Below are 27,591 nucleotides of genomic sequence, written 5' to 3'. Positions count from 1 at the left end.
GTTCCATTTTCCTTTTCCAGTCTATTGCTTCATGGGTTTAGCAGAAACTGCAAGTCCTCTGGAAGAATAACAGCTACATGATAAAAGCAACGAGGGGTCCTGTGGCACCTTTTAGACTAACAGAAATGTATGAGCATAAGCTTTCGTGGGCAAAGACCCACTTCACCGTCTTTGCCCACAAAAGCTTGTGCTCATACATTTCTGTTAGTCTATAAGGTGCCACAGGACCCCTCGTTGCTTTTGCAGATCCAGACTAACACGGCTACCCCTCTGATACTAGCTACATGATAGGCTCTGGTGTTGAAAGGGGAATGAAAAGCAGCTGGAAAACAAGGTGAGGGGATTCTTTGGTTTGGGCAGTCTTGCAAAGGTTCATTCTCTTCCTCTAGACACAGAACTGACAGATAAATATAACATTAATGTGGTTAATGGAATTGAAATGAAAAATCCTTGCACTAAAGTTAGCAAAATATATATGAAGTGATTAAAAAAACTTTAATAATGTTTAAAGTCCAGACTGGGAACCTTATTTGATTTGATATTTTGGTTTGTGAAGCTCATTTTGGCTTTCTTTTTCAGTATGCTGATTTATTGTGGTTTCTAAGGATAAATGTGCATTTACCAAATATGCTTTTTTGTCACTGTTAGATTTCCAACTAGAGACCTCTGTGCTGCAATTCATTTCCCAATGAAATACATCCTGGTAACTGGTGGTGTCATCTCAGGAATTGGCAAAGGAATCATTGCAAGCAGCATTGGCACCATACTGAAATCATGTGGTCTACGAGTCACTGCAATCAAAATCGATCCTTATATTAACATAGATGCTGGAACTTTTTCACCATATGAGCATGGTATGGAGGGTGATGCTGATTTTTTTTATGCTTGCCTAAGTTCAGTTACATTTTGTTTTCATAAATACGTCACTAGCGTTAGTTGCAAGTGTATATTTTAGTCTCTCACAAAAACTGGAGTATTGTAAATGTTTAGGAATTGCAGGTTTAAAGGTTGCTTGATTGCGTGCAGTTCCCATACTTGTATGGAGCTGATCATGAGGGCTGAAAAAAATTGCTGATGAGTTATCCAAGTCTGACAGGTCGAGATCCAGATTTATAAAGGAAAATAGTACATGCATCCTGTGGACATCATTGATTTGCTCATCACTAAATAGACTGTGCACAGCATTCTAAAGTGTATCTCCTGCCACTAGCAGTAATTTCAGTTGTTTCTTAGGCAAATTCTGGCAGTGGGACTTTAGTCTACTCTGCAGCTTTTGGAGGCAGAGACAAACCTGTTCGCTGTGGATGCAGGCTTAGCTTCTCTGACACCGGAGAAACTAAGTGACTCCGGCTCTTTGTCTTCAGAGCATCAAGGACTGTAAATGAACATAAATAATTTCGGTTGTCAATGCTAAAACATGATATGTTAATATGAGCTATAAAACCTCCTTGCAAAGGGTTCCCCCTTTTGCAGGCTAGTGCCCCTTGGTATAGCAGAATGATTGCCAAAAGAGCCCAGAGGTAAAAAGTTGAGCCTCAATTATTCCTCTTTTCTCCTAAACTGAAGCGGATTAAGGGGTGTAAAGATGTTTGTGTCAGAAAGGATGGGCTCTGCACTTTGGAAACAGCTCTGAGGTCTGAAAATTCACTTGAACTCCCTTCCTGATCAGCAGCTGGTAAAAGGGAAATTTACGATGAAAATGGACAAGGGCCACCTTGCATTAGTGTATCAGACTGCTGCCCCAGGACCCAAATGTTGCCCACCAAAGGGACTTCAGGCCTAAAAATGGCCACAGTTGAAATGTCCGAGAAGAATGGTAAAGCCCTCTGCCAGAATCACGTTCAGCTGCACAAGCAGCGTGGGATATGTTGACACGACAGCATGGAGTGTGCACCCCAGCCTGGCTAGATAAACATTGGCTCTCCTTGAGCTAACACAGTAATACTAGCATCCTGGACGTTGTGACGAGGTCAGTGGTAAGGGCTATGCATTGGAATATGATCCCACATGATACTCTGTGTCTGTACTTGTGTGGCTAGCCTGTACTATCACCCGAGCCAGAGAGTTGCTCTGTTATTTTTAGCATGGTAGGTTAAGCAGAGCTGGCTTGTATCTGTCTGCCCAGGCTGAGAGGCATGTTTCCAGTTGCTCTGTTTGTGCAGCTGATTATGGTGCTGATGGGGGGGTGGATGTCTGTGGCAACAGTGAGAAAAGAGCTTCTGTGAGAAGTCAGATTCACCATATTCTACATATGTCCATTGAATCAGCCAATGTATAAAGGGGAAACATTTTCAAAGGGACAAAGGGCATATATGTGCCCAGCTCCTATTAGTAGGACTTGGGCACCTAACTCTAACTTGTGCTTTGAAAAATCTTTTTCAAGAATTGCACTAGTTCCTAAAGGCCGTTAATCTCCTCAGTCAGAATAAGCAGTCATTTTGCAAAAATTGTTTAGTCTGCCAAGAGCAAATAGAGTTCTCAGACACATCAGCTTTTGAGGACTCCATTAGCTGCTGGAAATCTTTAAAAATATTTGCATGCAGAGACATCTGATCCAGTTTTGAGTTTCTTGGTTATTCCATACAAATTCTAGAATGAAATAAACCAGCCTTCCAGAAAACCCTAGAAGTCACACTATCGGATTGTCTGGAAGATTGGTTGAGTGATCTAATAGGGATTTTTCATCTCTAACTTCTATAATAGTATGAATAAATTTAATGTCACTAGGCCAACCTCTATCTGAGATACAACCTTTCTCAAAAAAGATGATAGACCTTTCAAAGAGCTCATTTCAAAGAGTTCCTTAAAAAAGTTCTCTGGCAGGAGGCTGTATGTAATAAATTTCAGACAGAAGTATTTCTGAGAGAGGAGAAGTCGGGGCGTCAGTAGTGGGTTTATAATGGAAAACTCCTTATAGTCTTAACTATAAAGTCATGTTCTCAGGTAAGGCAAACCTTTGGCAGTTTCGTTCTTGTCGGTTTGGCAGCTTCAGAAGTTGTAGTCTGTGATGTGATGGTCTTGTGGGTGGTTAGTGTAGTGCAGAACTGGAGAAAACTCACTTGATTATTAAAATAATCCTGCTGTGCTTGGAGTTTAAGTGTACTCTAGCATCTATTTAAAATAAAAAGGAGCTTATTCACCACAGGAATCAAATTCAGAACTGAGTCCTGTCACTTTCAAAGTCTAGAAGGCAGGTGCTTTGAACTGTTGCTTTTTAAGCCAGAGGGAAGTGTGACTTATGGAGTAGCAGAGCAGCACCTGAAAGTGGGTAACTGAGGTCTGCTGAGGCAAGAAGCAGCCTAGTCCAATAGACAGGCACACAACTGGGACTTAGGGAGACCTGGATTCTGTTCCTGGCTCTGCCATTGACTCACTGGGGCCGTGTCTACACTAGCCCCAAACTTCAAAATGTCCACGTAAATGGCAATTTCGAAGCTTACTAATGAAGCGCTGAAATACGTATTCAGCGCCTCATTAGCATGCGGGTGGCCGCGGCACTTCAAAATTGACGCGGCTTGTCCCGATGGGACTCCTTTTCGAAAAGGAGCTCCATCTGCTCACAGGAATAAGGGGACTTCGAAGTAGGCGGGGTCCTTTCAAAAAGGAGCCCCATCGGGACGAGCCGCGTCAATTTCGAAGTGCCGCGGCTGCCCGCATGCTAATAAGGCGCTGAATATGTATTTCAGCGCTTCATTAGTAAACTTCGAAATGGCTGTGTAAGTGGCCATTTCGAAGTTTGGGGCTAGTGTAGACATGGCCTGGGTGACTTTAACTACGTTGCCTGGTCTGTTGATTATTGTAGGGAGGTGCAGTGGTCTCCCCCAACTCAGAGGCTGAGGAGGCCTCTCGGAGACCTTTGTGGGTGGGCCCAGAACACCTGTCGCCCGCCTCCCCAGAGAGCAGCACCTAGGGCTGGGCTCACTGCCTGCCTGTTTGCTGCCCTGCCCTGAACCAGGGTCAGGGTCACTGACCGCTTGTTTGCCGCCTGCTGTGAACCAAGGCCAGGACCCTCTGGTGAACTGTGGCTGCTGCCCTGCCCTGAGCTAGGGCCTGAGTGCATACGTTGCTTGCCAGCAGCCCCGTTAAAGGAGACAATCCTCTGGGGAGAAGGCCATAGGCCCCAAGGTTGTCTGTACCCAGTCATGGGCCAGGTGTGGTGGTCCACGCTGCCCAGAGGGGGCGCACTCAGCTGGCTGAGACTGTTACAATTATGTATTAATTATACTCATCAATTAAAAATCCAAGTAACATTCTGCAGATTGGGATGGTCCTTCCTGGCTTGTGATCGGGACCAGAAGTACTAGCATTGTCACACTGAGGAGAACGCTGCTGTGCACAGCAGACACACACTTTGGAAAGGCCTTCTGTTTTTGTTATGTTTTCATTAGCACAGTTAACAGTATCACAAGCACTCAGCCCAGCAAAGAGGACAGAAATAGTATGAAACATGCTCACACCATCTTGCAGAACAACCCAAAATGTTAGTCACCATCCTCATCATGATTCTTACCAGCAGTCATCTTCCTGGTCTGTCCCAATTCACTCAGGCTGAAGTACAGCTTTTCTGTGTTGAGCTGATTCCTGCTGTACCTAATGCATATTCAGAATCTCAGCCCCTTCTCCTTGCCCATATTTCCTCACCCTACTCACATTGGAGTGCTCTTCTCCCACAAGTTACAGGCTTTTGAGCTCAAGTTTATTAGCATATTCATCAATTGGGCTGCTTCTACACTCACCCTCCCGTGGGAGGGGGCACGATAATAAGGCAATTTGAAGCACTAACTAAATCAAGGTGGATCCAGACTGCTGGCATTAAACATTAAAAAGGTCGTAGAGCAGTTTTTAAACTAAGAGGTGGGGGAAAGCCGATTGGTGCGGGGGAGCACCTGGATCGGACGGAGACTTCTCTTACACGAGGCTCCATAGATAGGGATTCCCTAGAAGTTAGTCAGATAGGGAACGTGGGAAATAATATATGGGCAAGATCAGATGTGAAACAATCGTGCATAAAAAAATCCAACGTGTCTGTGAAAGGCGGACATATAAATAGTGGTAGTTTTCTAACATGCTTTACACTAATGCTAGGAGTCTGTCTAATAAGATGGGTGAACTGGAGTACCTCATATCAAAGGAGGAAGTTGACATAATAGGCATCTCAGAAACATGGTGGAATGAGGACAATCAGTGGGACACTATCATACCGGGATATAAATTATATCGGAAAGACAGAACAGGTCGTGCGGGTGGCGGAGTGGTACTATATGTGAAGGATAATATAGAATCAAATGAAGTAAAAATCCTAAAGGAATCAAAATGTTCCATAGAATCGTTATGGATAACAATTCATTCCTCTAATATGAATATGGCATTAGGAATATATTACCGACCACCTAACCAGGACAGTAATAGTGATGCTGAAATGATAAGGGAGATTAGAGAGGCTATCAAAATAAAAAACACAGTAATAATAGGAGAGTTCAATTATCCCCATATTGATTGGGTGCATGTCACCTCAGGAAGGGATTCAGAGATTAAATTTCTTGATGCCTTAAATGACTGCTTCTTGGAGCAGCTAGTACAGGAACCCACAAGGGGAGAGTCGATTCTCGTTCTAGTCTTGACTGGAACGCAGGATCTGGTCCAAGAGGTAACTGTTACTGGACCGCTTGGAAATAGTGACCACAATATAATAACTTTTAATATTCCTGTGTTGGGAAGAACACCGCAGCGGTCAAACACTCTGGCATTTAATTTCAAAAAGGGGAATTACACTCAAATGAGGAAGCTAGTTAAACAGAAACTAAAAGGTAGAGTAATTAAACTAAAATCCCTGGAAGCTGCATGGAAACTGTTTAAAGACACCATACTAGAGGCCCAACTTAAATGTATACCCCAAATAAAAAAACACAGTAAGAGACCTAACAAAGAACCACCATGGCTAAACAGCCATGTTAAAAAGGCAGTGAGAGAGAAAAGGGCAGCTTTTAAAAAGTGGAAGTCAAATCCTAGTGAGGAAAATAGAAAGGAACATAAACACTCCCAAATTAAGTGTCATAATGTAGTAAGAAAAGCCAAAAAAGAGTTTGAGGAACAGCTAGCCAAAAATTCAAAAAACGATAGTAAAATGTTTTTTTAAATACATTAGAAGCAGGAAGCCTGCTAAAAAAGCAGTGGGGCCCTTGGATGATAAAGATATAAAAGGAGCGATCAAGGAAGACAGTGCCATTGCGGAGCGATTAAATGATTTCTTTGCTTCAGTCTTCACGGCTGAAGATGTTACAGAGGTTCCTAAATCTGAGCCAGCCTTTTTAGGTGACAAATCTGAGGAACTCACTCAGATTGAAGTGACATTAGAGGAGGTTTTGGAATTAATTGATAAGCTGAATAGTAACAAGTCTCCAGGACCAGACGGCATTCACCCAAGGGTTCTGAAAGAACTCAAATGTGAAATTGCGGAGTTATTAACAGTGGTTTGTAACCTATCCTTTAAATCCACTTTGGTACCAAATGACTGGAAGACGGCCAATATAACACCAATATTTAAAAAAGGCTCTAGAGGAGATCCTGGCAATTATAGACCGATAAGTTTAACATCAGTACCAGGCAAATTAGTAGAAACACTAGTAAAGAGTAAAATTGCAAGGCACATAGAAGAGCACGAATTGTTGGGCAAAAGTCAGCATGGTTTCTGCAGAGGGAAGTCGTGTCTAACTAATCTATTAGAATTCTTTGAAGGGGTTAATAAACATGCGGACAAGGGGCACCCAGTGGACATAATATACCTAGATTTCCAGAAAGCCTTTGACACGGTCCCACACCAAAGGCTTTTATGTAAATTAGGTGGTCATGGGATAGGAGGAAAGGTCCTTTCATGGATGGGGAATTGGTTAAAAGACAGAAAACAAAGGGTGGGAATAAATGGTAAATTTTCACAATGGAGGAGAGTAACTAGTGGTGTTCCCCAGGGGTCAGTCCTGGGACTGATCCTGTTCAACTTGTTCATCAATGATCTAGAAAATGAGATAAGCAGTGAGGTGGCAAAGTTTGCAGATGACACCAAGTTGTTCAGGACAGTCAAAAGCAAAAGGGATTGTGAAGAACTACAAAACGATCTCAGCAAACTGAGTGATTGGGCAGCAAAATGGCAAATGAAATTTAATGTGGGTAAGTGTAAGGTAATGCACATTGGAAAAAATAACCCAAATTACACGTACTACATGATGGGGTCAAATTTAGCTACGACAGATCAGGAAAGGGATCTTGGAGTTATAGTGGATAGTTCTCTGAAGACATCCACGCAGTGTGCAGCGGCAGTTAGTAAGGCAAATAGGATGTTAGGAATTATTAAAAAAGGGATCGATAATAAGACAAAAGATATCATACTTCCCCTATATAAAACTATGGTACGCCCACATCTCGAGTACTGCGTGCAGATGTGGTCTCCTCACCTCAAAAAAGATATATTGGCATTAGAAAAGGTTCAGAAAAGGGCGACTAAGATGATTAGGGGCTTGGAAAGGGTCCCATATGGGGAGAGGCTAGAGAGACTGGGACTTTTCAGTTTGGGAAAAAAGGCGATTGAGGGGCGATATGATAGAGGTATATAAAATCATGAATGGTGTGGAGAAAGTGAATATAGAAAAATTATTTACCTTTTCCTATAATACAAGAACTAGGGGACACCAAATGAAATTGATGGGTAGTAGGTTCAAAACTAATAAAAGGAAATTTTTCTTCACACAGGGCACAGTCAACCTGTGGAACTCCTTGCCCGAGGAGGCTGTGAAGGCCAGGACTCTATTAGGGTTTAAAAAAGAGCTTGATAAATTTTTGCAGGTTAGGTCCATAAATGGCTATTAGCCAGGGATAAAGTATGGTGCCCTTGCCTTCAGAACAAGGGCAGGAGATGGATGGCAGGAGATAAATCACTTGATCATTGTCTTCTGTTCTCCTTCTCTGGGGCACCTGGCATTGGCCACCGTCGGCAGATGGGATGCTGGGCTCGATGGACCTTTGGTCTGACCCAGTATGGCTATTCTTATGTTCTTATGATAATTCCCTTGCCCCCACTGTGAACGCCCTTGCCGTTCAAAGCTTGGACTCCTGAGCCACATGCAAGTCCACAACTGATGAGCCTGTGCAAGCTCAAGATGTCGTCGTCGGACATGACAGACTGCCTACTACTATTCCTGCGGTTGGATATCTGCTGATGTTGCTCACTTAAAATATCTAAAGTCCTAGTATAACCTGTCATCTTGTGATTACCTGTCAACAGTTAGTCATAATTGTTTATTACAGCATTCTGCCTTGTGATAGCTTATGAGCAAGGGTTACTTATAGTTAGCTTTTTGGGCCTTAGGCCTTGGTTAGTTTAGCTAGCCCGGGGTTTCTCACAATACATTTTTGGTGGTCTCAGGGTGTGGTTACAACTGGTGGCTGTTCTCACAATTTTTCCTAAAATATTTAATTAATTTTAGGAAAAATAAATAAACATACACACCTTCCCTTCCAAATCATTGTAATTTATTTATGTAATAGGAAGACAGTAGGAAGTAGAACTCCCTGTTCAGCACACCCAGAATTTGCTCCTGTTTTTGTGCTTGGAGGATGTCACAGTGTGGGAGCCCCTCACCCTGTCCGGACGCTGCAAAACCCAGAAGCAGCCTTGAACTATTGGGCTACTGTGGTAACTACAACATCTCTAAACAAGGAGTGTGGCCTCAGGCAGGCACAGCACTGAAAAATGAAAAAAATAGCCAAGTAGGTAAATAAGAATGCATTTATTATAAAAGAAAAGAAAATCCTGTTTCAGATATGAGACTATAACTAGACCAAGCAGTTCAGTGAAATTATTACTAAAGGCGATAAAACAAAATTCCTTTGACTGTTATATGCAAACTAGTATATTTTTAATAAAGATTTCATTGTGTGCCTAAATACATTCTAATCTTTTAACAATAAATCATAATAGCTCATAGTATCAAATAAAAGTTATCTATTTACATAATAATCATAATCATCATCATCTTAATCATAATCTTCAAAATGGTTTACAAACATTAATTACAGGTATTTACATTGCTGAAGCATATTATGGGAAACTCTTGCAAATTTTCTGTAGATGACTTAAAATGAGATGGCCAAATTTTGTGCTAGAGTTTCTTCATGTGTTTGTGTGTTCTGCACTGAGGTTGTGCAGTTTAACTGAGGGTAGAATTTTCCCCTATTTTTGTTAAGATGGACAAATATCTTGACACAGATTTTTAAACCACATGAATATTTGAATTAAACAGATGACAAAAACTGAACTATGTATTTTTAAGAACATGTGAAATATAAGAGAGTCTAATTAAAAAAGGGAAAAAGAAATTAAAAGGAAAAACTTCTAATTCAGGGCTAAGACTTTGTGAGCTACGTTTCAGCTTGGCCTGTACTATCGAGCTTCCATCTCTACTTGGTGTGTCATTCTTCTAAGCCTTGGGTCAGTGCCCATCAGGCTTGACTTCCCACAGCTCTCATTAGTGATGAAAATGGGGCATTAAGTTTAAACTGGATGTAAAAAAAACATGTACATGTATTGATAGATAAGCAACAAGACTTACCTAGTGTTGCCTATGTCCTTGAGGGCAAGGGGTTGGCAGTATAGGGGGTGCAGGTGTCAGGGAAGAGCCTTGGAGATACGAGGACTTCAGGGCAGGAAGCTTGGGACATAGGGGGTGCAGGAGTCAGGGTGGGGGCTTGAGGGGCAGCTCAGGGCAGTGGGTGGGGTGCAGGTCGTTGGGAGAACTCAGGAGTTGGGAAGAGGGGCTTAAAGGAGGAGGTAAGGGTAGTTACTAGCTTCTCCCTGGGAACAGCCTAGGGCATAGGGGACCAGGGTAGGGGTCATGCAGGACAGCTGGAGGGAGTGGGTGTGCTGGGTGGCTCAGCAGTGCTGTGGGGCAAGAATGGGAGGTTCCTCCAGGAGGTGATGTGTCTCTCTCTCCGCTCACCCCATCCAACAGGGCTTTCTTTCTCCTGCACCCTACGAGGCTGGGATTCGCCCCCCCGCAGCGTCTTTGTCCAGCTGGGTCCTTTTTCTCCCTTACATCCAGTGGGGATTTCCCCCTTCTTCTCCACCCACTCTACTCCAGTGTTGTGTCCAAGGGCTGGAGGGGATGGGTTTGGGGTGGGAGGTCACTTACCATCTTGCCAGCTGCCTGACTGGGTGAGTCCCAGCCCCAGCTGGTCACTACCTTCCTGATGTGACTGATGCCAGTGGTCATCCTGCAATATAGCTTTCCCCAACACTTGCTGTCCCCAGTGGCCACTCTTCAGGATTGTGTCCCTCCTCTCTGTGCCCCATCCCTTTCTGTGCTGTGGAAAACTGTTGGATTCCAGAAGCATCTCATTTTCCTGGCACAATCAAGCAATGACCTTGCTTTAATTTAGGATAAGAGAAAGTTGCATGCCAAATTTGGCAGTCTTAGCTCTTACGGTTTAGCAGGAGTTCTTGAACAAATGGACTCAGATGGACAGACTCATGAACAGACAGACACTCTAAAATATATAGATAGATAACGAGAATAGAAAACAGGTATGTAGTTTCTTGTTTCTCATCTCATGTACATCCAGATTAATTTGGTTGAAATAATTGTTTAGACTTTTTTACTGGGACTGAAGTATATGAATTTATCCTCTTTCTTTGCCCCAATGTCATCTGATGAGAGACAGAAAGACATATTGAGATCACATTAAGGGTGTGTCTACACGGGCACAAATCTTGGAAATAGCCATGCTAATGGCCATTTTGAAGATTACTAATAAGGTGCTGAATTGAATATTCAGCGCCTCATTAGCATTAGGACGCTTCCGGCTGCGGTGCTTCGAAAGCGCCGCTTTCAAAAGCGCATGGCTCGATGTGTCTACATGGGGGTCCTTTTGAAAGGACCCTGCACCTTTCGAAATCCCCTTATCCTGCTCACTGATCAGAATAAGGGAATTTCGAAAGGGGCAGGTCCTTTCGAAAAGAACCTCTGTGTCATCGCGCCGAGCCATGCGCTTTCAAAGCGCTGCAGCCAGAAGCGTCCTAATGCTAATGAGGCACTGAATATTCAATTCAGCACCTCATTAGTAATCTTCAAAATATGGCTATTTCAAAGATTTGTGCCCGTGTAAACACAGCCTAACTGTTTTATACAATCCCCAAAACATTTGCTCTCTTTTAAAGGTCTGTTCCAAAGCCCATTGACATCAATGGAAAAGTTCTCACCGATTTGAATAAGTACAGTAAACCCTCGCTTTACGCATCTTCAGGTTGCGTGAAACTCACTTGCACCACCCCATGATCAGCCCCAGCTCACCCAGCATGACACACAGGACTTGGTCTCCAGCCCTCTGCCCCCCACCCCCGCGGACCATGCTCCAGCCTCTGCAGACCCAGCTCAGACCCACACATGTTCTGGCTCAATTCCACCCTCCTGCCCCTCCGGGCAGCCCTAACGCACCCCAGGCTTGACCCCTTGGGCCCAACCCACTATCCAAGCCCACCAACTTACCCGAATTTCAACCCTTGTGTATCCCCAGGGGCTACTGTATTGGTTCAGGCTGCATAGCCTGGAAGTATGCCAGTTCCTCCCCATTAGTACAGTGTAGCTGATTCTGTCTCCCTCAAACTTTGCCCCGTAGCACCTTTGTATTAATATAGACTTACAAGGAACCAAAATAATTTTGAAATAACGGTTGGCCTATTTTGAGATTGATAAACCCCATTTTACAAAGAGTAAGCAGCTATTTTGAAACAGGAGCTGTTTAGACAGGGAATAGAACCTATTTTGAAATAAGCTAGTGTACGTCCAAAGGCTCTGTTTCAAAATAGGCTCTGTGTGTAGATGCTGTATTATGCATTTTGTGTGTAGTCGTGTTAATTTGAAACTTTAGCTAGCGGAACCTACAGTTCACGGTTTACAATTAGCCAGAATTTTTCAAAATGCCTGCTCTTGAGAGGTGATAGGTGCACCAAAACTCTCAAATGGGAAATTCATAGCTCATTAAAGGATTTTAGCACTTCTTAAGCTCTGATGGTAAATCATCTACTCTCTCATTCAGTGCGTTTTCTTTCATTATTTGTTCAAAGAAGTTGTCATATCCTGATGGACATGTTTTTGCATAGGAACTATGAATTTGCATGTTCCAGAAATTACTTTCGGAAGTTTTGTTCCTACAAGATGACTCCATAAAAGCATCCAGTCATTGATTTGTAAGGGTTATGCTTTTGCTGAGGTACTTTTCAATTCTACCAAATCACTTTCCTGTTAGATTTCATGTGGAGCCATATTGGAGGCAACAGGTGTGGTTCCCTCAGATGCTGATGAATGTAACTTTAAAAGCGGAAGCTTTAGAGGTAGAAAAATATCTCTGGGCTTGAGACAAAGTTCTTCGAAGTTAGTGCAAAGATTCCACTGACCTCACTGGTGTTTGTATCAGACCCTACCAGTGAAAATGATGAGCCAGCATATTTATGCTGAAACTACCAGAACTAGGGTTAAATTTTTCAGAAGTTAAGTCACTCATGCAAATTTCACCCCAAGGCTGAGCCTAAAATAATCAATATAATTGGAATAATATACTGCATTTCACTGAACTTATTTATACAGCTCCCTTATTAAAATGCAGTTTTTGTGTTTGCAGAATCCCTGACATTTATTTAGTTGTTTGTAAACATTACTTTGCTTTCCCATGTGTTCATGTAGGAGAAAAATGCAATACAATTTATTTTTTGCCTTTTCATTCTCTTTTTCAGGGGAAGTTTTTGTACTAAATGATGGTGGAGAAGTTGACTTAGATTTGGGAAATTATGAAAGATTCTTGGACATTAACTTGTATAAGGATAACAACATTACCACTGGAAAGATCTATCAACATGTAATCAATAAAGAAAGACATGGAGATTACTTGGGAAAGACTGTTCAAGGTGCTTTTATATAATTGAAATTCATGTAGATTTTTTGATGATCAAATACAGACTGTTTAGAACAATTACGCAGGTGACTTTTATTCACTCAGAGGGATACTGATATATGCATTATTGTGTTAATGTGAATGAAATACTCACTCCAAACACCTTTATTTGCAACAGTTAAGCTGTTAAATTTGACAGCTGAAATTATAACTTAATTTAGGTCAAGAACAGTTTGACTAAAATGGGAAAGTGTGCTGAAGCTGTTGAATCTTCTTATTGATTCTGTCCTCCAGATTGTCCAGGTTGTGTTTGCTTCCTAGTCATATGCCAGTTATCATTATACTTACGTATGTGTTTGCGGAGAGCGACTTTCAGTTGCATCTATAAATATCTAGGAACATCCTTTTAAATTTGCATACACGCTCATTCACAGTGGAAGTGCTGGCATGTTCGTCCATTCAGATTTCAGAGGAGGCACACCACTCTGAGCAGCTGTTCTTTGCCGTCTTGATTCAACCCTTCTTCCTTGCCAACAGGAGGTGGCCATACTTTCGTCTTCTGGAGGGACTTCTGCAGGCTCAAAGAAAGGAATAACATGCTAAGGGGACGCTGCTTCCCCCTTACAGTCTTCCCAGCTCTATTACCCCATTGAGTTACTGCTCCTCATTTACAGAGGAGAGAAAATGTGGTCCTGCATTAAGAAGTACTCCCTTTTCTCATTTTGCCTTGCAGTTGTTCCACACATTACTGATGCTGTTCAAGAATGGGTGATGAATCAAGCAAAGGTTCCCGTGGATAGTGACAAGAAAGAGCCACAAATATGTGTCATTGAGGCAAGTAAGGAATTTCTCATCTCTGCAGGCATACTCTGTGGTGTAGGTTATGTGTGATGAATAAACAGAGCTTTCTTCTCCTTTCTTGTTTTGTACTGTGTATATACGTCCAGCTGAATTGATATGTATAGCAGCAACACAGACACACAAATACCGTATGGCCCTTGGCATTAATTCACAATATATTATCCATAGATTCTTCCCTTGACTTATATTAATATGATTAAATCCTCATGTACAGCACTGAAACAGGAACTGCTTATCTTATTAGATTAAAACAGTCAGTCAGTCCAAAAAAGTTCTGGTATATTTATTTTCAACTTTCCTTGGTTTTCATAAGCCATACACAATGGATTCCAGCTATGTAATGGGTTAACAGTACAAAGGAAGCAGGACTTAATATGTTTGATGATCTCAGAAATCATGACATCATAGTAGAAGAAACAAATGAAAAACTGCGCAGGAACATAATTACGTTAGATAGGGGTGAGGCTGTCAGTGATTCGTAACCTGAGGTTAAAGACTTATTTTCTCCAACTCAGAAAACTTTCTGTAGACACCAAGACATATGCGAATACAATTTCAAGGCTTTCAGGTTATAAATACATTTTATTAACTGCAAATTGTTGCCTTAAGTAGGCCTATTGTATATATGTCAAATATAGTAAAGTCTTTTGTGTTTTTTTAAATTTTAGTTGAACAAAAATGTACAATGATTCCAGAGACCACAAGGGGGCACATCAGACCACATTCTGAGATCATTTTACTTGTAGTCTCTTCTTGGAGGACTGTTTTTACAGCTTCAGCCTTTTTAATCACAGCTATTATGGAATATCTTTCTTTATAAATTTAATGTATTCCTTCTCTCTTGGTTTGGCATAACATGTTAATTATTTCTGGTTTTAGTTGGATGCTAAACTGGTCATGTGCAATTTAGCCCATTATAGAGGTGTCGTAATTAGATGCTGTTCTCACTTGTACCTGAATTATTATTATTAAGGTAGCAAATAGGAAACTAAAACCAGTTTTCATTCTTGTTTATCGAATTTCTGGGTATTTTATTGATAATTTGTTCCCTGCTACTTGATTCAAAAATACCAGTATCTCTAAGATACTGAAAACTGAATATACATCATATAATTTTTGGTGGTAAGAGACTTGTTCCTTTGGAAAACTGTGCCGTCAGCACTGAAAATGAATAAAATTAGAATTGAAAATGAGTAAAGTTTTCTACATGAAGTGGTCCTTGTAATGATGCAAGTGCTCCTTACAAGATGTGCTTTCAGAACCACACTTGATTCATTCTCCCTCTTTTATAACATGCACAGCTGAGATGAGCACTTTATATTTTCAAGTCTGACATAGAGTAACCATCTATTTGTTTAATTATCAGAGCAGTAGTGAATTCTAGGCCTTCTTTTTCAGCTGGGTGGAACTATTGGAGACATTGAAGGAATGCCGTTTGTTGAGGCATTCAGACAGTTCCAGTTTAAGGCAAAAAGAGAGAACTTCTGCAATATCCATGTTAGCCTTGTACCACAGGTAAATTAGTAAAATAAGTGTGTGTTAATTTTCAGTTAAATTTTGCCAGTGGCTATAGTGGAGGGAGTCAGTGTTTTAAAGCTTAAAGAGACAATGGGTGAAATCCTTGCTCCACTCAAGTCAGTGGGAGTTTTGCCATTGATATATAGAGATATTCATATCTCACAGAGCTGGAAGGGACTTCGAGCGGTCGTCAAGTCCAGTCCCCTGCCCTCACAGCAGGAACAAGCATCATCCCTGGCAGATTAAAATACAATCTATTTGCTCCAGACCCGAAAACAACCTCATCAAGGACTGAGCTCCCAACCCTGGGTTTACAGGGTCAGTGCTCACACCAGTGAGCTATCCCTCCCCTCTTAAGTCTAGAAAGGGGAAATAATACCATCACTACATTGTCTGAGAATTGAACCCAGGTCAGCTACTAGGAAGGTAGCTGTGCTCATCATGATTTTACTGGAGCCAGGATTTCACTGAATATTCTTTAATAGTCTCCCTTTTAGTATTTCGGGTAATGTGAGTGAAAACTAATAATACTAACCCATCCTTGTCATTGCATTTGCTTTATAGTTCAGTAAACCCTTGAAAAAGTCAGCCTCAAGCTGCATGTAAATTGCTATAATGTGAGTTAAGCACAATTTGAAGCTGCTCTGTAGCTGTTGGCCTGCCTAGTAAGCAGGCTAAGAGCCCCTTCTCCCTGCCTTCCACCTGCCTTCCACCAGGTGCTGCCCTGGTCAGTTTCCCGGCTCTGCAAGTGGAAGAGTGCTAGGAGCAAAGCTGCTGCTTGTTTCCCAGCTCCCTGCTGCTTTCCAGACCTGGGAAAATGACCAGCCCACCAGGACTGGTCAGTTTTCTGACTGCTTCTCCATGCCTTCCCCCACCTTTGCGGCTGCGGGGGGGAAGGCAGGGAGAAGGGGCTCTTCCCGGGTCCGCCAACTGGCAGGGAACTGGGGGAAAAAAGCAGCAGCCTGGTTCCTGGCTGACCTCCCCTTGCAGATCTAACCCAGGGGAGCCAGGAACCAAGCTGCATCATCACCCCGCCTGACTTGTATGAAAATTTGAGTTGCACGGAAGTTGCAGGAGTGCAGCCCCTGCTTAACTTTAGGGTTTGCTGTATTGAAAATTTGGAAAATTTACTGTGTTGAAAATTGAAAATTTGAAAACTTTCACGTTGAAAAACAGATTAAAAGTTTTTTTAAGTTGTAAATACTTAACAGGCCTGCTTTTGGAAGGTAGCTCATGATAACATTGTATCTTTTAAACTTTATTTTCAATTATCTGTAACAATAAATAGTAGTACATTCTGCCCTAATTTAGGCAAACCAATTTACAATTAATTCCAATGGCAGTTAAATGTGTACATTTGAAGACAGAGTTGTGTACTAAATTCCAATCAGTTTCACTTGTGGAAGGTCACTGAAGGTGTGGCGCTATTTTTATGGTGTTTCAAGGCATTTATACAAGGTCCAGTTTTGGACATTTCTCCTCAGTTCTGAGCACTCATCATCAACAACCATAGGCTCGGCACCCATTGGTGTCTGATGCCTCTCTCATTATTTCCTTCCATCCTTCCCTGTCCAGTGTGGAGTGGCTTAGTTTCTGTAGACTAGCTTTGCACCAATTTACTATATACTTATTTTCTGTAGGGTCTGCATCTCCTATTCAAACCATCCATTATGTCGAATATCAGGGTCTTGATTTTTCATTCATCCATTCTGCAGATATGCCTGAATAGGCATAACTTCCCATATAATTCCTCGTTGGGGACCTTCTGCATCCATCCCATTCTCACGGTCTTTCTAAAACAACTTATCTTGAACGCCAATATCGTTTTCTTTGAATCTTTTGTTATTACCCATGTCTCACATCCTTACAATATGCTGCTGAATACACACATTTTCAAGATGCTCAGCTTTATTCCTAAGCTAATCACTTTGCTTTTCCAGAACTTATATGTTATGTTGCTCCTCAGATATGAGAACTTCTCTACATTCTCTAATTCAATCCCATCTACGCTGATCTTCCTTCCTATTTCCTTATCTCCAAGTATAACTGTTTTTATTTTATCAATGTTCAAAATCGGTCTGCACTGTTTTCCTTCCTTGTTTAGCACCTGCACCATTCTTCCTAGCTTCTCTTCATCTTCCTTGATTATAACTATATCATCCATGAACCTCAAGTTGTTAATTCTCAACCTGTGCACCGATATCCCTTCTACCACTTCTTTGATCTTGTCAATTGCTTTCTCTAGGTGTATGATGAAGATACTTGGCGACGTCGTATCTCCTTGTCTTGTACCTCTACTTGTTCTAAGCTAACTTCCTAACTTTCCACTGCGTCCACATTCTCACCACTGCCTCTGCATTGTTGTTGATATCCTTCAACAACCATATTAGTCCACTATCCATGCCGTATGACTCCAGCACTGCCTAAGTCACTTTCTGATCTGCACTGTCAAACATTTGAAAATCAACTAAGCTAGTGTAGATGTTCTTTCATCAAGCTTTCTCCACTGTCAGCCTCAGTGCCAATATCTGCTGTATGGTACTTCTATCTTTCCTGAATCCCACTTGATCATCCTCTAAATGTTCTTCTATCTGTGATCTCAGTCTCTCCATCAGTATCATCATCAGCACCTTGCCTAGATGACTCATTAGGCAATCATTGTGTAGTTCTTGCACTCCACTGTGCTTCCTTTCTTGTGTATTGTCAGTAGCATGGATCTTGTCCATTCCTTAGGTGCCTTCCTTTCTTTCCACACTGTATTACATAGTCAGTGTATTTCCTGAATCATACTTTCTCTGCCATATTTGATCATCTCTCCAATGAGCTTATCATTTCCAGAGCTCTTGTTATTTTTTAGTCATTTCACTGCTCTTTGTTTACTTTCTACTTCGAAGTATCAGTCTTGCTCTCGGTGCTCAGCAGAGATACCTTTTTTAGTTCTTTGATCAGTTTCTTGGAGACACTCAGGTCCAACTGTGCTTTGTACAGATTGGTGCAATATCTTGTCCATCGCTGCACAATCTTTTCCACGTTCATGAGCACCTCTTCATTCTCATCTTTGATTGCCATCTGCTTTGGCTGCCACTTCTTATTAATATTCCTAATCATTTTGTACTCCTCCCTGGTCTTACACTCTCGTAATACCGCTCTCTATCTTCACACTTCTCCTCTAACTATTTAGCCTTATTCAATCTGGCCACTTTCCTTGCCTCATTGCATTTCTTTCTATTTTGCTGTTCTGCCCTCTCAGAAACATCCCTTCTGATGTTCATCGCTCTCTTCTCTTGGACCAACTTCAGTTGTTCCTGTGTAATTCACCTTATTGATCTTCTCTTGTGCTGGAACCATCTGCTCAATTGCCTCTTCTATTGCCATGGCTATCCCTGTGACTCTCTTATCTAGATCTTTCTCTGTGCTTGCATTCCTGAACTTCTCTTTGAGTGCTGGTCTGTACTCATTCCCTATTTCTTCCTTGCCTAGCCTTGCCACGTCTCTTCATTTCTTGAACTGTGTCTTACACTTTCTCTTGAGTTTTGTCTTGATCTTTGCGATCATTAAACAGTGGTCTGAGTCTATATCCACTCTTTGGAAAGTTCGACACTGCTGTCCTGATGTTATCCATCTTTTTCTTATCAAGATGATGTCTATCATGTTCTTGGACTTCCCATCATTCGACTGCCATGTCTACTTCCTACAGTCCTTTTGGTGGAATCTCATGTTGCAGATTATCATTTCATGCTTCATATCAAACTAGTAGTTTCTCTTCTCTCTTGTTTCTTTCTCCGTGTCCAGAACTTCCCATGACTCTCTCCCAGCCTTCTTTGTCTGTTCCGAGCTTCACGTTCCAATCTCCTCCACTGATCAACACATCTCTTTGGTATCTTCTCCAGCATCGTGGTCAAGTCATTGCAGAGTAGCTCAATCTCTTCCTCAATACTGTGAGACGTGGGTGCATACACCTAAATGACCGAGATGTTGAACAGTTTTGCTTCAATTCTCTCTACCATCATTCTTGCACTCACCAGTTTGTATCCAAACAATGCTCCTTTAGCTCTTTTGCTAAGAAGGAATCCACCTCTTGCCTCACATTTTGTTTTATTCCCTGACCAGATGATTTCGCAACTGCACATCTCTCCCGATGCCATCCAACGCACCTCTGCCAGTCCAAGTATATTGCATTGGTATTTCTCCATCTCCTTTCGAAGCAGCTCTGACTTTCCAGTCACCCACAGTGTTCGGATGTTACACGTTCCAGTTGATAGTATATGTGTTAGTTGTACTTTTTCTTTTGGTAGCCAATTTATTGACCCCACCCCGATCGCTCAATTGGTATTGCAAACCTTGTTTATCCGGGCAATGTCTGAGCAGGCATTCTGAGACCTATATTCTCTATATACTGACCTAAAAGAGACAACTGGCCTGAATTAGTGCTGTTTGTTTAGAAGTTCTGCAAGGTTTCTAAAGTGTGCAGTAATAAATTGTTACTATTCTCCATGCTGAGATGTTGTGCTTCACTTTGAGATATACTTTTTTGGTCCATGTCAATATCCTTACTTTCACTGACATTTCTTTGGTTTTAACTGTAATCTTCCTCTGCTAGAACTGAGTTACTGTTTCATCCTTTCATTTATATGTTTCCAGCCTAGTGCTACTGGAGAACAGAAAACAAAACCTACACAGAACAGTGTTCGAGCGCTGAGAGGCCTAGGTTTGTCTCCAGATCTGGTGAGTTTATAGAGCTGTGACAAAATCTATTTATGGATATATTGATGCATGAAAATAATTCAAAGCAAAAGGCTTCGTTTCTTTCGACTCAGAAAAGGAATCTGTCATAGTTCTAGTCTTCACTAGAAAATTAAGTCAACTTAACTATGTCTCGCAGAGGTGTGAAAAACCCACACTCCTTAGCTGTGTAGTTAAGCCGATCTAGCCTCCAGTATAGGGTTATGTCAAGGCAAGAATTCTTCTGTTGACCTTCCTACCATCTCTCAAGGAGCTGGATTACCTGTGCCAATGAACACCCTTCCTGTTGCCATAGGTAGTTGTAAGGGACTGAGAGGAAGGCTGGACAAGGCAGGGGTTAAACAGAGCCTGTTTGTCCAATTAGCCTCACTCCGGTTCACCTGCAGCCAGTGTCATGTCTGGAGGGAGCATAAAAGGGGAGAAGCTAGCCCAGTTCAGGGATGACCAGCCAAGAGGCAGGAGCTGGCTGTAATGCATGCAAGGCCTGACCCAGAGCTGCCACTGGGTCAGCCACCAGAAGATGGAGCCTCCAAACCCTTCCCCAGACAAAGAAGGGGAGTAACCCAGCGACATTCTCACCACCACCCCTGAGGGGAAACTAGACTCTCGGGCTACGCCCCAAACTAATACTACAGCCTCTAGGGTGTGGGCTGAAGACCTATGCCTTGGCTCACTAGCAACTGCAAGGGGCCTAGCCATTGGGCCACCCTGCCGTCAGTGGGAACCATGTACAGGAGTGTCTCTCTACATTGAAGTGATAACAGCAGTGCAGCTGTGGTGGTGTAGCTGTGCCACTGAAGTATTTCCAGTGTAGATACAACCTTATGAGAGAGGAGGAGGAAGCAATTTGTTCTACACTACTATATTAAAAAATAAAGAAATTAAACTAAAAAAAAGATGAATTGAATGTCAGTATACTTTAATCCCTAATGTAGCAGGGAGTTGTATTTTCCATAAAAAGAATCATATAGAAAAATCTACACATGACTTTAAAAGCCTAGGGTTAATGATGGATCTATTCTGAGAGGAATTCTTGGAACACGAGGCTGTATCATGAGTTTTAGTAATGAATTAGGGAAAATAATTGATCATTTGCAAATGTGTATCCAATTAAAATATTAATGCTCAATCAGTTTAACTATAACACGTGTGAATGAATGTGCAAAGGTGTTACATTATTTCCTCAGCCTGACCGCCTGTATCACAGGTGAAGCGTGGGATGGAAAGCAGGCTCAGATGAGCCATTGTATCTCTCCCCGAGCAGGAGAGGACAGCGCACTACCTAGCAAAGCTATGCTTGTTCTCTGAATAAAATACACTGTGCTGAATGTAAGCCTGGCCTGGGGTGCTTTTTCTTCAGAGCAGAGGGGAGACACATTGCAGTGGTCTGAGCCACAGTTTGCTTTCTGGTGTGCTCTAGGAGCAGGCCTTTGTTTGGGGCTTGTGGCAAAATCATAACAGAGTGCGCAGTTCTGGGCATTCTCTTAGAGTCCTGAGCTCTTGCCCACTCCCACAGACTGTGGCGAGTTAAAACTACTTAGCACTTTGGAGGAGTGTACCTTGCAATATTAAGCCCCAAAACAAGATACACAGCTCTGCTGTCTGGTATAATTACATTATTATACAATGACAGCGTATACGAGTAAATATTTTGTTCTGCCTTTTTTGTAAATTTTCTTTTTGTTGAACCTTTACAAGAGATATGACTCATGATTCATATGTTATTCTGGTTACAAGCTACTGTTTCAGTCATAAAATACATCTTCATGTTGGGAATACCAAATCAGTGTAATTTGGTAGAACAAAGTCATTTAATTTTGTTCTTATCACAGGTGAGTCAATAATTTTCACCAAAGAACACTGCATTGTTAATTAATCTGCCAGCACCTTGAAAGCTTAGTGCTTCATTCCTTTCCCTAGACAGAACTCCCACGGCTGTTATAGCTATCAACATTGTACTTGTGGCAAACTTGTTAAACTTACCAATTTTCTTTTCTAAAACCCCAAAATAAAAACCTTAATTTCTGCAGATTGAAAGTCTTCTGTCCTATATAGCAGTGGCTGCCTCATAAAAGAAACTAATATATTTTTATAACTCATTAAATTCAACATTTTTATAATAAAAATGGTGGTTTGTAATAAAAATGTTGACGTAAGTCTCTCTGTGCGTGGGATGTTCGGTAATCAGTTGTCCATACTAACTATGCCAAATTTTAAAATTATATCTCATAAATCACGTGAATGGCTGACATGTGGTAAGTCTGAATACTGTGCTTTTAAAAAAATAAAATCCTGTCCCTTTTTTTACTGAAACAAACAAACAAAAAAGTAAGATGCAAACAAACCAAAAATGTGCAATTACAAGCCAGCACCAAAGAAAAACTCATACTGGAAAATTCCAAAACTTAAAAGCATTCTTTAAAAGCTACAGTTGAGACTGTTAAATCACTATGAATTTACCCTATGTATAATAAATATATTAATGTTATCAAAAATAAATAACTATTTAATTGTCACCTGGTCATACTTAATTAAATTAACTATTTAATTATCACCCTAGTGCTTACTCACAATAAATACTATTCTGTCAATAAGAAACTCAAAAAATAAACAGCATGATGCAGTTTTGAAAAGGAAACAACTCTATAAGTATGCTTGAACGAGCCATATCAGTGAGCCTCTAGTGCAAGTCTACCAACTTAATTTTATCATACGTTAATAACATAATGTTATTTTCATAATAAGCTACCTGCACATTATTATCAAGAAAAAACAATGACGGGCACTATACTGTTTTTTTTTACTGTTAAATGATAAATATATTAACCAATATTTCCCATTTAAAATATCTATTAAAAGAAAATATTTAGCTATTGAAATCAAGCCAATAAAAACACACAAAAATCAAACAATCCATAGATTGATGTTAAAGTTGTTTCACCGTGGTGCATTGTCTGTCACTTGATGATAGTAATGTGTGTAGCTGTGTGTAGATTAGATAACATTTATTATCTTAACTACTCACGTATTTGCTTTATTTTAATTTTCACTATTTGAAAAAACAGTGCTTATATTTTTTTCTAGGCAGTCTTAACATCCATTAGAATACAGTCATCAATAGCCCTTCATCATAACTGCAACAACATTAGTTTTGCAAAGGATGTGATAGATACACTGTTGGGATGTCCTCTTAACTGGTTTTTGAAACAAAGTTTTCACTCATACCCAGCATGTCAAGGCTGAGGGCCTAAATTTCAAACTCAGTTGCATATGACTAACTTCAAATGTAAGATAGGTACCTAATTTCTGGAGACAGTTATAGTAATTACTTGTGCCTTATTTTGAAAACTAAGCTTTTAAAAACTATTAATTTTTGAGTGTAGAATGAAAGGAAAACATATTGAATTAGTCATTTTTCTTGTTCCTGAACTCAGGAGACAAGACAGTGGTTTTATTCCTGTCTGTAGCTCTGGATCACTAAAACTGAGGGGAGTAGTCCCTCTTCTGGGAAAAAGAGCTTTGCAGAATGTCTGTTTGCATGAACAATATCTGTACAGCCAAGGGACTCTCCATGACATCTTGAAAAACTGTATATAGTCTGGTTGCCAATGCTGCTGCCATGAATTATGTAACTCCTGCTGTGCACCTGTGTTTTATTGCTTTGGGAAATAGAAATCAGAAGTTGTTACTATAATTTTCCATTTCCTGCCATTGCTGAGGCATTTAACTTTCATGACTTCATTAGCTACATTTTTACGACAGCATAGCAGACAACCCTCACCTCTTGGAGTTCTTTACTAAGAGTTGTAGATTTATCTGTAATATTTTGAACACACATTGTCATGATTGATAAAGCATTTCTCTAAGACAGCAGTTGATTTTAAGCATAACTGGATATTCCCCCACATTTAAGTAAAGGCCATTTAAAAATTACATGCATATTTATTCTTTAATTATTAGAACTTGTGCTAGTTCTTTCTTAATGGTTTGTATTACATTTTACCATACTGGTGTAACTGTTTTGAGAATCGGAGAAATAAAATTCAGTTGGGATGTATTATACTATTTAGCAAAAGAGATCAAGGAGTAAATTCAGTTTTTCTGAAAAGGCTTGTAAAAATATAATCAACACTTACACACAAATCAGAAAGTGGGGAGGGAAGAAATTCTGTGTTTGTACAGTGTCTGATGCCATAGAGACTAGGGCTCCTATATACTATGACAACATAATAATTGAGAAGTTAATCACTTAGGCTGTGGCCACACTTGGCCAAACCTTTGAAATGGCCATGCTAATGGCCAAATTGAAGAATACTAATGAGGCACTGAACTGAATATTCAGCGCCTCATTAGTATTCTTCGATTTGGCCATTAGCATGGCCATTTCAAAGGTTTGTCTTAGTGCAGACACAGTCTAAGGCTGTGTCTACGCTACATTCCCCTTGCGAAAGGGGAGTGCAAACCAGCGAGGTCAGAAATGCAAAAAAGGTGCAGATTTATGTATCTTGCACCTCATTTACATGTTCTTGTGTGATCTCGCTTCCAGAAGAGCCTTTTCTGGAAGCAGAAACAGCCGTGTTGACAGGGTTCCTTCAAAAATAAACCCCATTTTCAGAAGAACCCTTCTTCCTATTTTGTTTCAGGAAGAAAGGTTCTTTTGAAAGCAGGTTTGTTTTTGAAGGAACCCCATCTACACAGCTGTTTTTGCTTCTGGAAAAAGGCTCTTTCAGGAGTGAGATCATGTGAGAGTACATAAATGAGGCATGAGATATGTAAATCAGTGCCTCATTTGCATTTCCAATCTAACTTGTTTGCATTCCCCTTTTCAAAAGCGGAATGTAGCATAGACTCAGCCGGTTAGTATTTGTACTGGAAAAAAATCCTTGTTAGTAAAAATAATTGCAAGTATTTTCACAAATTCCCAAATGCCCTGCCTTCAGTAGAAATGATTCAGAGAAACACACACACTGAAAAATGGAATTGGAAAGTTATGTAGGAAAAGAAACTCTTTTATTTGGGCTATCACTCTTCTGTTCTAGGGATGCAGAGACACTCCCAGGTCCACTGGGCAGTATTGAGGTACACTACAAACAGGGCAAAATGTATTGTTAAGGCAATGGAGTGAAAAATAAAGTCGTGTATAAACTAAAGATAACAGACAATATCACAACAGACCAGGTGATACTGTATCATGCTTTCGACTCTCCTTATTCTTTGCTATTTGGTGTGTGACTTAAGTGGTAGCTGAAGAGTAAACGAATAAAGACAGAGAGAATAAAGAGAAGGGGGGAGTTGAGGAGAAGGGGAGAGAGTGAGTGTTGCATGGAAGAGGGAGCAATTAAAATATACAAAGTAGAAAACAGTAAAGCAAGTGAAAAAAAGTATGGATATTTTGGTGGAGATGGGCTGTATCGACACTGTAGTATTTATGTGCATTACGATGTATTCTAGAACTTCCAGAGAAAATTTTTTTTCCAGGATGTTGTTTCTTGAGAGGTCAATCTTTTCCATGATTAATGTCGAGAAGCTTCCATTGACTTAGGAGTTTTTGATCTTATTTTGCCACAGTTCTTATTTATAATTTGTACGTATTTTAACAGATCGTCTGCAGAAGTACTAAGCCTATAGAAATGGCTGTGAAGGAAAAGATTTCCATGTTCTGCCATGTGGAACCTGAACAGGTTTGTGCTTTCAGACTTCACTGGCTATCATCTCTCTCTCTCTCTCAAGCTATATGATTATGAATTTTCTAGTTCTAAACACTTTATATATCTGAATTTATTTCTTTTTTAATCTCCAAGAAACTCTAGTTTCCATAATCCACTGAGTTTTAAATTACAAAAATATGCATGATGAAATATAAAATAGTCAACATATAAAATATAAACTACTCAAAAGTACTGGATGTTGTTTACATGTTAATTTTGGTATGTCCAATAGCCTTTGATAAATTGGTCCTACCTGCAATGAATGATCCAGTTTCAGATTGTTTACAAAGGATTAAGAATTAATACATTTTTAATAGATCCTTAATCAATTGTTATAGATGGTTAGACCAATATTTCAGAAGGTTGCTTGAGATCATGGTTTATAATAATGTAGAACAGCTGATGCATTTATAGCCATCTGTAGAATCCTTTTGATGTCTGTAAAGGGCACGTAACAGTTACCAATCCTTTATAAACTTTTCATAATAGCATCCTTATCAGTGACTAAATTGTGAATAGCTCTTCAGCATACCAAAAAGAACTTGCAAAAATTCTCCAATATTTCTTGAGTACTAAACATTCTACATCTGAACAAGCATAAAAGATTCATGCATGGCTTGTGTGTGCCCCCTAGTTTTAATCTGAATGCATCAGTTGCTTCCACTTCTAGTTGTACGTTCGCTGGATGCATACGATATAGGAGTTAGTTTGAATAGCACTGTCAGTTGGAGCTGTGCATACACAGTGTGTTGCCTCATTCTCTTGAATGAAAGTATAATGGGAAGGGTGACCTCAACCTTCCTTTGTTTTTTTTCTTACCACCCATCACCCAGATGGAAAGGGATAGGCCTAGGGTCATTACTAGATGCCCTGAGTGTCTGGTGGCCATAAGGATCTCTATATGCCTTTCTGCTGATTCCTCTGATTCCCTGGGGGATAGCCAAGATTAGATGGAACAAGTCTGTGATCATCCAAATAGCCTCTTATTGGATGAGACAGTTCTGGTGTCAGCTATATTGCAGATGGCTGACGTGGCCTCTTAGCGAACTCCTAACCTGCCTACACATATCACCTTAGAACCAAGATCACAGGTTGCGCCTAGACTCAGAGTCATTGCACCTCATGGCTCAGTGTTTGACTGGTTGAGCACTTTTTGCAGACACTGCTTCTTACAGATCTGAGAAGCTCTCTTACAGAGCTGGAAACTTTCCGCCAGGAAGCCTTACATTCTGTAATGGACAATATTTTCTGTATGAGATGCCACAACTAAATAGACCCAATGGAGAACCTGGCACTGAAGATCCTCAGCTATATGCTGCTCCAGAAGTATGCAGCACAAATATTTTGGACTCTCAGCTCTCACCTTCCAGCAATCTTGGTGTGTCCTATTTGGGTATTGTATTGTACCCTTAACTTCTCTCATATGATGGTATTAAAGTTCCTTCAGGGCCTCATTGATATTTAAGCTCTGGTTAGACACCAACAACTATGTGAGATTTCAGCATGATCTGCCAAAAAACTCAAGGAGCCTCCTTATAAATGACTGTTGGGTTGCTCATTATACCACTTTCTATTAAGATAGCATCTCTGGTGGCCATTCCTCAGCACAGAGGGTCAGTAAGTTCTAAGTCTCACAGCTGGACTGCCTTTCATGTCCTAATGTAGTGATAAAATAGTGTTGAGGTCACACCACATGTTCATCCTTAAAGGAGTCTTAGCATTTCACCTGGAACAGTCAGTTATTGAGCTTTTCAGGCTGAATCCAAAGCTCTTTACTGTAGGCATTTCTGGCTCATCTTAAGGCCAAGCCATCTCCTCACAGACT

At 40.7% G+C, this 27,591-nt stretch overlaps 1 protein-coding gene across 5 annotated transcripts in view; it reads left to right on the top strand.

Moving 5' to 3' along the window:
• The window catches only part of CTPS2 (CTP synthase 2), a 167,188-nt gene that overhangs the window by 7,159 nt on the left and 132,438 nt on the right, over positions 1 to 27,591 (top strand). For all 5 annotated transcript variants that reach the window (XM_074993581.1, XM_074993565.1, XM_074993555.1 and 2 more), the window contains exons 2-7: positions 649 to 854; positions 12,779 to 12,949; positions 13,670 to 13,770; positions 15,196 to 15,312; positions 19,957 to 20,040; positions 25,659 to 25,739. In XM_074993581.1, the coding sequence (XP_074849682.1) occupies positions 689 to 854; positions 12,779 to 12,949; positions 13,670 to 13,770; positions 15,196 to 15,312; positions 19,957 to 20,040; positions 25,659 to 25,739 (720 nt within the window). In that variant the 5' untranslated portion in view covers positions 649 to 688. The remainder of the gene's footprint in view (positions 1 to 648; positions 855 to 12,778; positions 12,950 to 13,669; positions 13,771 to 15,195; positions 15,313 to 19,956; positions 20,041 to 25,658; positions 25,740 to 27,591) is intronic.

This window comes from Carettochelys insculpta, chromosome 1 (genome assembly GCF_033958435.1).
Source record: "Carettochelys insculpta isolate YL-2023 chromosome 1, ASM3395843v1, whole genome shotgun sequence".
In the NCBI taxonomy this organism is placed as follows: domain Eukaryota; kingdom Metazoa; phylum Chordata; order Testudines; family Carettochelyidae; genus Carettochelys; species Carettochelys insculpta.
This window is presented reverse-complemented; position numbering and strand designations above follow the sequence as displayed.